Source organism: Petaurus breviceps, unplaced genomic scaffold (genome assembly GCF_028583685.1).
Source record: "Petaurus breviceps papuanus isolate PSGF00001 unplaced genomic scaffold, PetGlider_PUasm1.0 90925, whole genome shotgun sequence".
NCBI lineage: Eukaryota > Metazoa > Chordata > Mammalia > Diprotodontia > Petauridae > Petaurus > Petaurus breviceps.
In genome coordinates, this window is record NW_027187380.1 from 28729413 (window position 1) to 28744396 (window position 14984).

General features: G+C 36.8%; 1 protein-coding gene across 5 annotated transcripts in view; it reads right to left on the reverse strand.

The window, feature by feature from the left end:
* The window catches only part of NARF (nuclear prelamin A recognition factor), a 141352-nt gene that overhangs the window by 101119 nt on the left and 25249 nt on the right, over positions 1–14984 (reverse strand). For all 5 annotated transcript variants that reach the window (XM_069076661.1, XM_069076664.1, XM_069076663.1 and 2 more), the window contains one exon: positions 11950–12084. In XM_069076661.1, the coding sequence (XP_068932762.1) occupies positions 11950–12084 (135 nt within the window). The remainder of the gene's footprint in view (positions 1–11949; positions 12085–14984) is intronic.

Consider the following 14984-nt stretch of genomic DNA (forward strand, 5'->3'; position numbering starts at 1 on the left):
CATAATGTGCCATAGCCTTTGACTATGTGACTATTGTCGTTTCCCAATTACATTGCTATAGTAGGACAATAATAAATTCATTTGGCGTTCCCTGAAGACAACTGGCTCTGTGACCTATTGCACTATTTTATGAGCAACTTATCAGTTATTAGAAACAGAATTACAGAATGTTGGAACTAGGAAGGACCTTAGATATCTTTTTCTAGGCTGTAAGTTCCATAAAGCTAGGGACCATGCACAGTGCTCAGAGCAGAATATCCTGTATATAATAAGCACTTAAATATCTCCTGTCTTATAACTGAACTAGAAATCAGTTTCATACCTTTCTGTAGAACAGGAAACTGAGGCCCAGAAAGGTAAAGTGGACTAATTAGGGGTAGAATCAGGACTACTGATCTTGCTAGACTTCTGGGCTTCTACTATTTCTACTATGCCATCTTCCAAAGATATTTAAATCTAGGCAATAGGCAGAACTAAAAAGAACTTTAGAAATCATCTTGCCTAATCCACCTCATTTTAATTATGAGAAAACTAGGCTCCAAAGAAGGAGTCTACTTGTACAAAATTTACTATCTGTATTACCAGGGAAGAGGGAGAAAATGGTGAGTAGGAAGAAACTAATTCAATTATATTTAGGTTAATGGTCCAGTTACTCTAGAATAGTCATAACTTAATATGATCAATAATTTTACTTGAGGAATTTTGTTTTTCAACAAAGTGACAAAATCACTACAGCTTTTGTATACAAATAAAGACACCTAGATTTCTGACATTGCTACTGATTTGTTCGTCCATTTAGTCTGCCTCGGCCTCACTTTTTTAACTTATAAAATGCACATAACAATTAGAAAAGCTATATTGACAGCCAAGCTATAAATAACCACATGAAATAGCTAATAATGAAAGCCATGAAAAGTAAAATAATTATGAAGGTTCATAGGATACTCAACAAATTGGCAAAAATGACATAGATGGAAATAATTACATATAACGGAAGATTATTACATAGAAAGAAAGGACAAATATGAGGAATTCAGGGAAACATAAAAAAATTTATATGAACTGATGCATAATAAAGGAAGAATAGCCAGGAAAATTACATACACAATGACAACAATGTAGACATAATAATATAAATCATATAAATAATAATAAAATGAAACTGAATTCTAAGAAAAATGAGTTAAATATTAAAAGGTTTTGCATAAACAATCCAACACAGCTAAGGTTAGAAGGGAAACCATTAAGTGGAAAAAATGTTTGCAGGAAATTTACCAGCAAAATATCTTATTTCCAAGATATATAAGGAATTGATTAAAATTTTTATGAAAAAGAGTTATTCTCCAACTGATAAATAGTCTAAAGATTATGAATAGGCTTCTCAAGGGAAGAAAACAAAGACATATAAAAATGATTATAGATATTAAAATAAAACAACTCTAATGTTCCACCTCATTCCCATCAGATTTGTAAAGCTGATGAGAAATAAAAATGACAAATGTCAAGGGGGCTGCTAGAAAACAGGTACAAAGATACCCTTTTGGTGAAGCTGTAATTCAGCCATTCTGGAAAGCAAATTGGAATAATGCCCCCAAAGACACCAATGTGTAGAAATCCTTTGATCCAGCTATACCACTGCTAGACCCCTACCCCAATCAAAGAAAGAGGAAAAGGTATAAAAATATTTGCAGCAGTTTTTTTTTTTTTTTTTTGGTAACAGCAATGACTTGGAAACAAAGGGAATAGCTGTTAACTCAGGAATGCCTGAACAAATTATGGTATATGAATGTGATAGAATATTATTGTGCTGTAAGAAATAAAGAAATGGTTTCAGAGAAACCTGTATGAACCATTACAGACTGAACTGAGAAGAATCAGGGGAACAATTTATATAAATAGATAGATACTGTAAAATAAGAATTCTGAGGAGGAAGAACCAAGATGGCAGTATAGCAAGAAGAAGCACTGCAAACTCCCAACCCTAAACTCCTCTGAACAGATCTAAAAGAATATATTTGATCAAATCCTGATGAGGAAATCCAAGAAAAAGTTACAGCGAATCAGAGAGATCTGTAGACAATGCAGATGGCCAATAGCTATCCCTGTGGAGAACTGTGGTACAAGGAAGAAGCTGCACACCAAGGCAAAAGGAGGACCAGACCCATATTGAAACATCAGCAATGGAAAGGAAGGGGTACCAAATGGCAGTTTTGTTATTCTCTACCCAATTCTGTTCACAGATCAGGGCAAAATGAAAAGGGGAACTGTGCTTAGGGGGTGGTATTCCTGGGGATAGAAGCAGTAGAAATCCTTAGGTTATGAATAGAGAGAAGGCCCTAAGATTCAATTTCAATTTCATTTTTAGTTCCATATTCTCTATTCTCTCTCTCTCTCTGTCTCTCTCTCTGTCTCTCTCTCTCTCTGTCTCTCTTCTTTTCCCTCTCTTTCTCTTCTCCTTCCCTCTTCCCCTCCCTCACATTTAGAAAGGAAGAAAAACAGAACCCGTGTTACAAACAGACTGTGATAGGATCAGTAGTTTCCTGACATAGTTTCCCTGACCCTGATTCACCTTTCTCAGCCTATTCAACCTGATTGGTCCTAGCTCCCCAGATGTAGCTTCCTAGGGGAAGCCTTCATAGAGGCATGTGTAGTCACTGACTTTCAGACCTGATGAATGCCTAGGGCCAGGAGAATTGCTATAATAATACGATCAATAAAAAATAACTGGCCGTGTAACCTTGAGCAAATTACTTAACCCCAATTGCTTAGAGGCGGCCAGGTGGCGCAGTGAGTAAGAGCGTTGGCCCCAGCGTCAGGAGACCTGGGATCGGTTCCAGCCTCAGATACTTGGCACCCACCCACCCACCCACCCACACACACACACACACACACACACAAATAACTGGCCGTGTATACCTTGAGCAAGTTACTTAACCTTGATTGCTTAAAAAAAATACAATTAATATAATGTGACTGACCAGATGAGTTTCCAAATAAGAATGAGGGGGGGCTACATCCAGATGCTAAGTGCCACTGTATCTTTGCTACATATCCTTGCTATATTAGGGCAAAGCAAATCTCCTTTGTTAAATGTTCAGCAAAGTACAAATACCTAATTTTGTTCCAACACTGAACTTGAATTAAGAGGGTGCTGGTTTTTGAGCTGTGCTTATAACACATCTATATGATGAATTCAGGGTATACCCCAAGAATGTCAGGGTGCCACCTGAAATGAAGAGGAACAGACATGTGGGTTCTATTGTCCTAAAAGAATTCACTCGGACAGTCTCCAACTGAAAAGCATTTACTCATTATTTTTCCCTCAGTGGGCTTATTATTATAGTCATGTTCTAGTCCCAGGTTGTAGGTGATAATGCCTCCAGCTTCAGGTTTTTCATACTGCTGTTTACTTTTCTTTCTTTCTTTTTTTTTTCAAAAAAACAATTGGGGTTAAATAACTTGTCCAATGTTACACGGCCAGTTTTTTTGTGTGTGTGTGCAGGTGTTAAGTATCTGAGGCCAAAACCGATCCCGGGTCCTCCCGACTCCGGGGCCAGTGCTCTTACTCACTGCGCCACCTAGCCGCCCCTATACTGCTGTTTTCTAAGCTGTGTCTGGTGGCCTAGCCCTCCTCTCTACCCCACAGCCACGCTGTAACTGAAAACATTCTTGCTCCCTGCACTCCTTCCTATGGTTCTACTCCACATGCGAGGCAGAGCCTTGGCAGGTCCTCCTTCCTTAGGGGTGCTGAGCATAGGGGGCAGGTCCTGCTTCTCATAGGAGGCAAATATAGCTCTGCTTCCTAATGGGAAGCAGAGAGATTATTGGGGTTAGGTGTCCAGTCTGTATAGTTTTACAGGATAGGCAGAAGGGCTGGAGGGGCAGGCCCAGCTCTGGAATGCCTGGGATATCAGGTAATCTAGAGGTACCTTTGTCATATAGGTAAGCAAGAAGAATAGGAAAGGGGGAGGAAGAATTGTCAGGTTAATTGGGGGTACTTTGGTCCACCTGGGGGGCTTCAATGCAAAGTCTTCTTTGCATCTTATCTCATATCTTATATCCTACATCCGGCTTGTTCAATCTGCCTCTTTTGTCTGCCTCATTAGCACTTCTGTCTGCCTCATCTCACCATATAGTTAAGCAAAACAAATTCTACCACTATGTTTAAAAAAAAAAATGTGAGGAAGATTCTGGCAGTATGCTAGAATAAGACAGGAAATACCAAAATTCTCCCTCAAACATAATAAAATATCACCTCAAAGTGAACTTTGAGCAGTAGAAACAATAAAAAATCAGAGTAAAGCAAATGTCCTTCTAAGACAACTTGTGAGGACCTTAGGAAAGATATGACTTCTAGGAGTGGAGTTTGACCCTACTGAAGTGCAAACACCTCCAGGCTGACCCCTTTGAATCAACAAATAATCAGTCTAGGGGGCAGTTGTGGGGGGGAGGGGAAGAGGCAGCCTTGGCCTGAGGAATTTCCACCTCACAGACATACGGTCAGACATCAGAGTAGGGGAAGACTGAAGGACTCTCTGATGTCCCAAAACACCAGGCCCAGTTGTGCTGACCAGATGCAGTCCTGGGATGTGGCTATGGGTGAGGAACAACCAGCACATACCAGGTAAGTGTGGTAGCAGAGAGGCAAGGACCCTGCTGGCTGTGGGCACTTGCATAAGAGTAGAGTCCCTGGTTTTGGTTCCAGGGAAGAGGGGCAAGCTGAAGTTTGCAGGGAGCAAGAATGTTTCTAGTTATAGCATGGCTGTGGGCCTTAACTATGGGGTGGAGAGGAGTGCCAGGCCACCAGACAGAACTTGGAAAACAGCAGCCTGAAGCCAGAAGCATCATCCCTCACAACTCAGGACTAGAACCTGACTACAATAATAAGCCCACTGGGAGAAGAAATAATGAGTAAGCAAGAGAGAAAGAACCCAACCATAGATAGTTATGGTTGAGAACATCTGGGTTCATACTCAGAAGAAGATACTGAGGTTTAAAAAGTCACTCGCTAAATGGTCACAAGTCCAAAAAGAGTTCATGGAAAAGCTTATAAAAGACTTTGAAAACTAAATAAGAGAGGTTAAGGAAAAATTAGGAAAAAAAATAAGAGCAATCCCAGAAAATGAAGAAAATTATGAAAAGTCAAGCAACTGGAAAAAGAGATCCAAAAACTTAAGGAAGAAAATAACTCCTTAAAACTAGAATTGGACAAAGGGAATGATGGTATAAGATGCCAAGAAATAATTTTTAAAAATCAAAAGAATAAAAAAAGAAGAGAATATGAAACATCTCATTAGAAAAACAACTGATCTAGATGTTAGATGAAGAATAGATAACATAAGAATTGTTGGACTAACATAAAGTTATGATAAAAAATAATCTAGATACAATGTTACAAGAAATTATTATGGAAAATTGCCCTACAAGGGGCGGCCAGGTAGCACAGCGAGTAAGAGCACCGGCTCCAGTGTCAGACTGACCTGGAGATCGAATCCCGGGCTCAGACACTTATCACCCACCCAGAAACACCTGGCCGTGTAACCTTGAGCAAGTTACTTAACCCCAATTGCTTAGGGGCGGCCAGGTGGCTCGGCGAGTAGGAGTGCTGGCTCCAGTGTTGGGACGACCTGGAGATCGAATCCCGGGCTCAGACACTCAGCGCCACGCCCAGAGGTAATAACTGGCCGTGTAGCCTAGAGCAAGTTACTTAACCCCGATTGCTTAAAAAAAAAGAAAAGAAAAAAAAGAAAATTGCCCTACAGAACAAGTGGGCAAAACAAAAATAGAAAAAAATCCCTCCATCACCACCTCAAAGAGATCCCAAGATGAAAACTCACAGGAAAATCATAGCCAAGTTTTAAAGCTCCCAGGTTAAGGAGAAAATACTACAAGCAACAAGAAAAAAAATTAAATACTGTGAAGCTATAATCAGGATAACACAAAATTTAGCAGCTTCTCCATTAAAAGATAGATGTTCCTGGAACATTATATTGCAAAGAGCAAAGGAGTCAGTTTTGCAATCAAGAATAACTTACCCAACAGAGCTAAGTGTATTCCTAAATTTTTTTTAAAAGTTAATTGAAAGATTTTCAGGTATTTGTGATAAAAAATACCAGAACTCAATAGAAAATTTGTCATATAAGATCCAAGAGAAACATAAGGTAAACATTAAAGACCAATTACAAAGGAATCAATAAGGTCAAAGTATTAATTTCTTAAATAGGAAAATGTTATTTGTACTCTTTTTTTTTTAAAAGCAATTGGAGTTAAGTAACTTGCTCAAGTTACATGGCCAGTTTTGTGTGTGTGTGTGTGTGTGTGTAGTATCTGAGGCCAGAACCAATCCCAGGTCTCCCAACTCTGGGGCTGGCACTCTTATTCACTGCACCACCTGGCTGCCCCTATTTGTACTCTTAAGAACATTATCATTATTTTGGTAGTTTGAAAGAGCATACATAGATAGAAAGCTTGGGGTTGATTTGAGTATGATGGAATGATTCTAAAAAATAAAATTAGGTAGGGAGAGATAAAATGGAGCAATTATCTCATACAATGAGGTGTCAATGGAATAACTGTTGCAGTGGAAGCATGAGTAGTGCTGGGACCTTACTTTCATCAGTATAAAATTCTTCTAAGAATAAAGAAATAGATAGGTGAGGGGACAGGATTAGGGAGGGATTTTTAGAAGGGTATGTAAATCCAGAAGTAGGAGGTTGAGGAAGAGTTAAGGAGGAAAAGATCCTTAGAGAAGTGGGTAGATTAAAGAATAGAAGGGTAAGGGGAAAAGATGAGAGGGATACTTTTTAAAGGATGTGTATTAGGAAGGTAGTGGGTAGAAGTAAATCAGATGTGTAAGGAGATACAGTGTAAAAGTAGATGGTAAAAAAGGAAAATAGTGAAGAAAAATAGGATGGAGGGAAATACACAACTAGTAGTTATAACTTTGAATGTAAATATGATGAGCTCATGCATATCCACAGAAGAGGATAGCAGAATGGATTAAAAATCAGAATCTAACAATATGTTTTAAAAGTGAGAATTATACACAAAGGAAAAAATAAAGGGCTGGAGTAGAAGTGTTAAACATTAGTATGTATATGTGGTTTTACATATATACTGATACATATATATATGTATGCATATATATATATACACACATATTTGTATCTAATGGTAGCCTTCTCTAGAACGGGGTGGAAGGGATTAAAAAAAAATAAAAAGTGTACAGCAAAGAACAAAAGAAAACTCAGAAGGAAGCACAGAAAAGCAGGGTAGCTTTGAAAATGATGTGCAGGGCAGCTAGGTGGCAAAGTCAATAGAGCACCAGCCCTGGAGTCAGGAGGACCTGAGTTCGAATCTGGCCTCACAATTACTAGCTGTATGACTTTGGGCAAGTCACTTAGCCCCAACTGCCCTCCAAAAAGCAAAGAAAAAGCAAAAAAGAAAAGAAAAAAGAAAATGATGTGCATAATTTATTACATAGTTTTTTTTTTAAATAAGCAGTGTGAAATGAAAATTCATGGTTTTACGTTGAATCCTCTTTTTATGTTGTGCTATGTATATGAAAATGTTCTTTTTCTTTGTCTTTAAGTTCAAAATGAATAAAAAAAAATTTAAGTCTCTGAATTCATCACATCTCCATAAGTAGGCAGGTAGCATGTTTCATCATGAGTCCTCTGGAAGTCTGACTGGTCATTGTATTGATCAGAGTTCCTATGCCTTTGAAAGCTACCTTTACAACACTGTTATATAAATTACTCTCCTTTTGTGCTCCCTTCACTTTGCATCAGTTCAAGTTTTGCCAGGTTTCTCTTTATCTTTGCTTATAAATCAACAGCATTCCATCATTCATATACACAGTATTTTGTTCAGCCAAAATTGATGATTCTTCAGTCTCCAAATATTTGGTACTACTAAAAGAGGTCCTACAAATATTTTTGTATGTGTGGGACCTTTTCATCTTTCTTTCATCTTTTCACTCATCGGAGTGAAAGGGAATGTACAATTTAATAGCTTTTTGAGCAGATGAGTCAAACCTCAACTTTTGAAGAGGTAAAGTTCTTAGAAAATGGTGAAAAAGAAAAAATGTTTGGGGGCAGCTAGGTGTGTAGTGCACCAGCCCTGGAGTCAGAAGGACCTGAGTTCAAATCTGACCTCAGACACTTAACACTTACTAGCTGTGTCACCTTGGGCAAGTCACTTAACCCCAACTACCCTGCCCTATTCCCTCCAAAAAGCAAAAAGAGAGAGGAAGAAAAAAACACAAATGTTGACACACTGAACCTAGGGCAAACAGGAGGTTAAGTTCCTGTGACCACCAAAAATTGCAAACTTTCACTAGAGGCTGCTGAAAATATATTTTTCTACATATAATTCTTTATAACAAAACATTCACTCTGACAATATGGAATTTTTCTAATACTCTAGCCATGAAATAGCCCATCAAATACAGGAGAAGCAACATTGAACTGACTAATAAAATCACAAAACTTGTGAAAATTAAACTCATGAATGTTGAGGATTGACCATAGTTCCAGATTTTGCTTTCCAGAATGGCTGTACCAGGTCACAGCTCTTGGTTTTATTTATTCTGTATTTTTTTGTGGGTTTTGGGACTGGAGTTGTTTTGTTTTGTTGCTTTCATTTTTGTTAATCTCCTTTGTTTTTGATTTTTATTTTGGTGTTTAACTAGTGGTTTTAAATTTATTAGTTTCCTAATTTTGTTGATTTGCTCTCTTTCATTGATTAAAGACTTTAAAGATACTTTTAAAAATTTCCCCTAAAAAACTGCTTTTGCTGCATCCCACAAGTTTTGCAATGTTTGGGTACAGAAATTTCAACAACCTCATTGTTGTCATTATCTTTAGTGAAATGATTGTTTCTATTATTTGATACACTCATTCTTTAGGATTGTTGTTTATTTCTAATTTTTAATTTTTGCTTAAAATGCTCTTTATTGAATATAATTTATTACATTGTAGTAAGTAAAAGATGCATTTAATATTTCCACTTTTCTGCATTTGCATGAGGTTTTTAAGCCCTCAAATATAAGTAATTTTTGTGAAGTTGCCATGCACAACTGAGAAATAGGTAAATTCCTTTCTTTTCCCTTCACTATTCTGTAGAGGTTTACCATATCTACCTTTCCTAAAATTCTATTCATCTCCTAAATTTCTTTCTTGTTTACTTTTTGGTTAGATTTATCTAAGAGGGGTGTAAACTGTGGTCCTCCATTATTAAAGTTTTACTTTCTCTTTCTTCAGGTAATTCATTTAACTCTTTCTTTAAGAATTTAAATGGTATGTCAGTTGGTGCAAATATGTTAGTATATTAATTTTCTTTTTAGGAAAAATATTGCTTTCCTATAGCTTAACTCTTTTAATTAAGTCTGCTTTTGCTGTTGGCTTTGTCTGAGATTATGACTTCTACCCTTTATTTTACTTCAACTAGATTCTATTATAGATTCTATTCCAGTTCCTTATTTTAACCCTGTATCTTTCTATTTCAAATATATTTCTTGTAATCAGTATATTGCTGAATTCTGGTTTCTAATCCATTCTGTTATTCTCTTCTGTTTTATGTGTAATTTCATCTTTTTCATAGGTAGATATAATTATTAATTTTGAATTTCACTTCACCTTTATTTTCTTATACTTTCCCATCTTTTTTTCCCTGTCCCCTCAATAGTTTGTTTTGTTTAATTAACACTAATCCCTCCTTTAATTGACCTCCCTTTTATTCACTCCTTTTTCTTACTCTTTTCCTCTTTTTTACCTTTTGAGTGAAATGTATTTCTGTATGGGGTGGCTAGGTTGGTGCAGTGAGTACAGCACTAGCCCTGAAGTCAGGAGGACCTGAATTCAAATGCGACCTCAGACACTTAACACTTACTAGCCGTGTGACCTTGGGCAAGTCATTTAACCCCAATTGCCCTACCCTCCCACCTCCAAAAAAAGGGAAAAAAAAGAAATGTATTTGTGTGCCCAAAGGTGTGTGTTCTTCCCTTTTTTTTGATCATATAAGAGTGAGGTTTAAGTTTTGCCTGCTCCCCACTTTCACATCTTTTTCTGTGTTTGTATAGACTTTTACATGTACACTGCTATTATGTGAAAAAGAAAATTTGCCATTCTTTTCTCTTTCCTGCCCTCTCCCTAATATATTCCTCTTTCCCTCCCTTTCCATTCTTCTGTTAAGATCATAGAAACATAACATGATCTCTTCCAAACTTTCTCATTAAACTACTTTTATTATGCCTGATGACAGTTGTAAGGAAATATATGTATTATTTCCCTATAGTAGAATGTAAACAGTTTAACCTTGTTTCTTCCTTTCTTGTTCATGTCTTCCTTTGTCATGTGATGTGATTATATTTCAAAGTTTTTACATATTTCTGTTTTTTCATCAAGAATACTTGGAAATCTTCTATTTCATTAAAGATTAATTTTTTCCCATTTCAGGATTTTGCTGGTTAAGTCATTCCTGACGGTAAGCCTAGATCTTTTGCTTTCTGGAATATCATATGCCAAGCTCCGTTAGAAGAGTGGCTGTTAAATTTTGTGTAATCTTGACTGTGGTTCCTTGGTACTTGTATTCTTTCTTCTGCAGTATTTTTTTTTCTTTGAACTGGAGGTTTTAGATATTGGCTATGATGTTCCAGGGCAATTTAATTTTGGTATTTCTTTTACATGTTGATCAGTGGATTCTTTCAATTTTTCCTTTACATTTCCTTTATATTTTGATTCTAAGTTTCCTTTTACAAATTCTTGAAATATGATGTCTATACTTTCTTTTTGGCCAGCATGCAGGTACTCCAATGATGCTTTTTTTGTGTCTTTTTGGAAGGGGGAAAGCAGGGCAATTGGAATTGTGATTTGCCAAGTGTTAAGTGTCTGAGGCTGGATTTGAACTCAGGTTCTCCTGACTCTAGGGCTGGTGTTCTATTCACTGCACCATCTAGCTGCCCCTCCAATGGTTATTAAATGACATCTCCTTGATGTATGGACCAAGTCAGTTGTCTTTCCTATGAGAGACCTTTCATTTTTTTTCTTCAATCTTTTGACTATATTTAAAGCTTCTGTATCTTTTGTTTCAAGCTATTAATTCTCTTTTTGTATATTCATTCCACAGTTTTTGGTGATTTTTTTTTTATATTTGCCTGGCATTCATGTGCTATAAAAACAGTCAAATAGTTCATGGGGAAATAACCTGAGACGATGGCTAGCTTTGCTTAATGTCTAAGGAAATTTTTATGAACAAATCAAGTATAATTGTCAAAAAATATGTATTAAAATTGACCCAAGTGGAATAAATATTTTGTGAATGGCCTTTAAAAAAGAGAAATGACTAATGTGAAAATAAAAGCCACCAATGTCATTATTTTTCAAGATGGAAAGAAACTGCCAGTAGTGGCTTATGAAGGAGACACAGAAAGGCTCCTATGCTGTAGAAAAGGTTTTGAAGTAATAGTTAATGATAAAAATATATCACATACACTATAAATACTACCTAATCTCAATTGGGCCTAATTCAGCATGATAATCTTTTTACTCCCCCTTTATTAATTATTACGCTCACCTCAGTAGTTGTTCCAAAACTTCTTCCTACAAACTCCCCTAAACTTTTTTCCAGCCCCCTATCTTTTAGCAGATGACCTCACCTTCTACTTCACCGAGAAATTATGTCCATCTATCATAAATTCCCTCATATCCTCTACTATATTGCCTCAAAACTATATATCTGCATCTTCCCCTCTCCCAAAGTCCCTGCCTTGTTTCACTAGAGAAATAGGTTGCCTTTTTTCATGTCCAAGTCAATCACCTTATTGGTATCCTTAATCTCACTTCCCCCAGGAGCTTATTACAATAATCAATTGTAATAATATTGATTCAGTAAATATAGAGTTTTGCACATCTTTGGATTATCATTCGAATTGACATTTGGGATACTGACCTGGGCAGGCAGAGGCAAACATAGGTAAGGAATGTTCTCCTTGCTTCTGCTGGCGATATCGATATATAAATTCTTTTTGACTTTCTAGGACACTGAAATCAACAGCTATTGTTGAATCAAATACATAATGTACACCTGCAAGGAAAACATAATTAAAACATTATTTTCAAATTATGAGACAATTATTTCTGGGACACACTGTCACTATGGTATGACTCATTAGAATCTCTTTAAAATGTTTAACCACCACTACAGGCATGCTGCCAAGCTCCCCCAAACCAACTACAGCAAAACCCTGAAATTCATATAAGATGGAATAATGACCAAGAAATACAATAAGAAATCACAGTGACTTTTTGACCCTAGAAATGCCCAAAAAGTCAGCCAAAAGTCCATGTTTTTAATAGGAAAGCTGCCTCCCATTTCCCACTCCAAGAAAAGCTAGTACTACATTAATCTCCATAAATCAGGTTTATGTAACCTTGAAGATGCTAGTTTTAAAGACTTCATTGTTTCTTCTCCTCCAATAGGATATCACAACTCCTATTTCTGTGTTTCAAAGATTCTGCTCAGCTCTGTTCTTTCCATCAGAACTGCTTGAAAGCCCTCTACTGTACTGAAGATCCATGCCACTGTTACCCCTTGCCCCAAAGGCTTATCCTGTCTTGCAGGCTACATCTTTTTTTTTTAAGTTAGTTTATTTATTTTTAGTTTTCAACATTCCATAAGTTTAAAATTTTCTTCCCCTCCTTTCCCTTCCCCCTCCCCAAGATAGTGTGCAATCTGATATAGGCTCTACATATATATTCCTATTATACACATTTTCACATCAGTCATGTTGTATAGAAGAATTAGAATGAATGGAAGGAACCAAGAGAAAGAAAAAAAAAAGAAAATAGTCTGCTTTGCTCTACATTCAGACCCCATAGTTCTTTCTCTGGATACAGATAGCATTTTCCATCATGAGTCCTTTGAAACTGTTTTAGGTCCTTGCACTGCTGATAAGGGATAAGTCTATCAAAGTCAATCATTGCACACTGTGGCTCTTACTGTGTACAATGTTCTGCAGGTTCTGCTCACTTTACTCAGCACCAGTTCATATTAAGTCTTTCCAGATTTTTCTGAATTCCACTTGTCTATCATTTCTTATAGCACAACAGTATTCCATTACATTCATATACCACAACTTGTTTAGCTGTTCTCCAATTGATAGGCATCCCCTCAATTTCTAGTTCTTGGCTGCCACAAAAAGAGCTGCTATAAATATCTTTGTACATGTGGGTCCTTTTCATGTTTTTATGATCTCTTTGAGATACAGTCCTAATATCAGTATTGCTAGATCAAAGGGTATACACATTTTTATAACCCTTTGGGCATAGTTCCAAATTTGCAGGCTAAATCTTTGTTGCATTTTGGAATATAATACTCCCAAGATTTTCTCTCCTTTAGGTATTTGCAGTATAGTTGTTTTTTTTTTTTGTATTCCTGATTGTGGCTCCTTGACATTGGAACTTTTTCTGATTCCTTACAATACTTTTTCTTTCAAGGTCTTATGACATAAGTGTTTTCAATTTGGGATATCTTTCAATTGGTTACCAGTGTAGTTTACTTTTCACTTTTGTTTCTGATTCTAATACGTTTGAGCAATTTTCTTTTATGATTTTTTGAAATATGTTATCCACAGGTTTTTTGTTTGGTCTTTTTTTTTTTTAGGGAATTTGATGATTTTAAAAATTATTTCTCTTTGACCTACTTTTGGTCAAATTGTTTTTGATAGCAGATATATTTATATATAGGGGCAGCTAGGTGGCACAGGGGATAGAGTGCTGGGCCTGGAATCAGGAAGAATCATCTTCCTGAGTTCAAATCTGGCCTCAGATACTTACTGGCTGTGTGCCCCTGGGCAAGTCACTTAACTCTTAACTTCCACATCTGTAAAATGAGCCAGAGAAGGAAATGGAAAACTACCCCAGTATCTTTTTTTTTTTTAAGCAATTGGGGTTAAGTAACTTGCTCAAGGTTACACGGCCAGTTACTGCCCGGATTCGATCCCCAGGTCATCCCGACACTGAGGCCACTTGACACTGATGTGCTCTTACTAGCTGAGCCACCTGGCCGCCCCTACCCCAGTATATTTACCAAGAAAACTCCAATTAGGGTCAAAACCAGTCACAATAACCTTATACTTTTTTTTCAATTTTGATTCCCCCTTCCTGTGAAATCTTATATTTCTACAAAATTACAGATTTCTCTCTTTTCTTTTCTACTTTTCAGAGAGTCAGCTACTGGGGCAAGGTTTTCCAATTTCTTCTATTTTCCTTCCATAGTTTATTTCACTGAATTACTCTTCTAATGGATTTGCCTCTTAACAAACAGAATTTCTTCACTGTGCTCACGTTTTTCTTTTTTTTTATTCTTCTCCAACTTCAGTTCCTGGTTTGATATTCTATGTTCCAGGATGAAGCTCTACCCCTTATTCTCTTTGATAGAATGGTCAATACTTGTTTGATCCTGTTCTGATAACTGGTATTCTGGTAGTAGAAAGACTTCCACCTCCCCTTACACATCTGTGCTCAGAGTGTTAGCAGGTTTCAGGCCTTCCTAAACCATTTCTAATTAGAGCTTTAGGTCCTCTGTAATGTTGCTGGTCTGAATGCTACTAGCTTCCAGCTCTCCTAGGGAAATATTCTACATCTAATCACCAACCAGTTCGCAGAAAAAAAAATAGACACAACACATTTTAAAGTTTAATCTGTATTATTAATATTTTCTCTATCACTTTCTTAAGTCTAGACAATTCTCAAAACAACAAATTAAGCCATAGCTTGTTGCATTTGGCTGACTTCCATGGTATAAATGCTCACGTTGAAAATTTTTAATAATTGGGAGTTGGCACAAGTTAGATTCAGCAAACCATGTGGTATCCCTGGCTGGAGTTCCGAGAGCTTTCAAGCCCTTGAAAATGTCCCTGGTCGGAGCACAGGTTTCAGATCTCTTTATCTAAGTTTGCACTAGCTTCCTGAAAGAACTCCTCT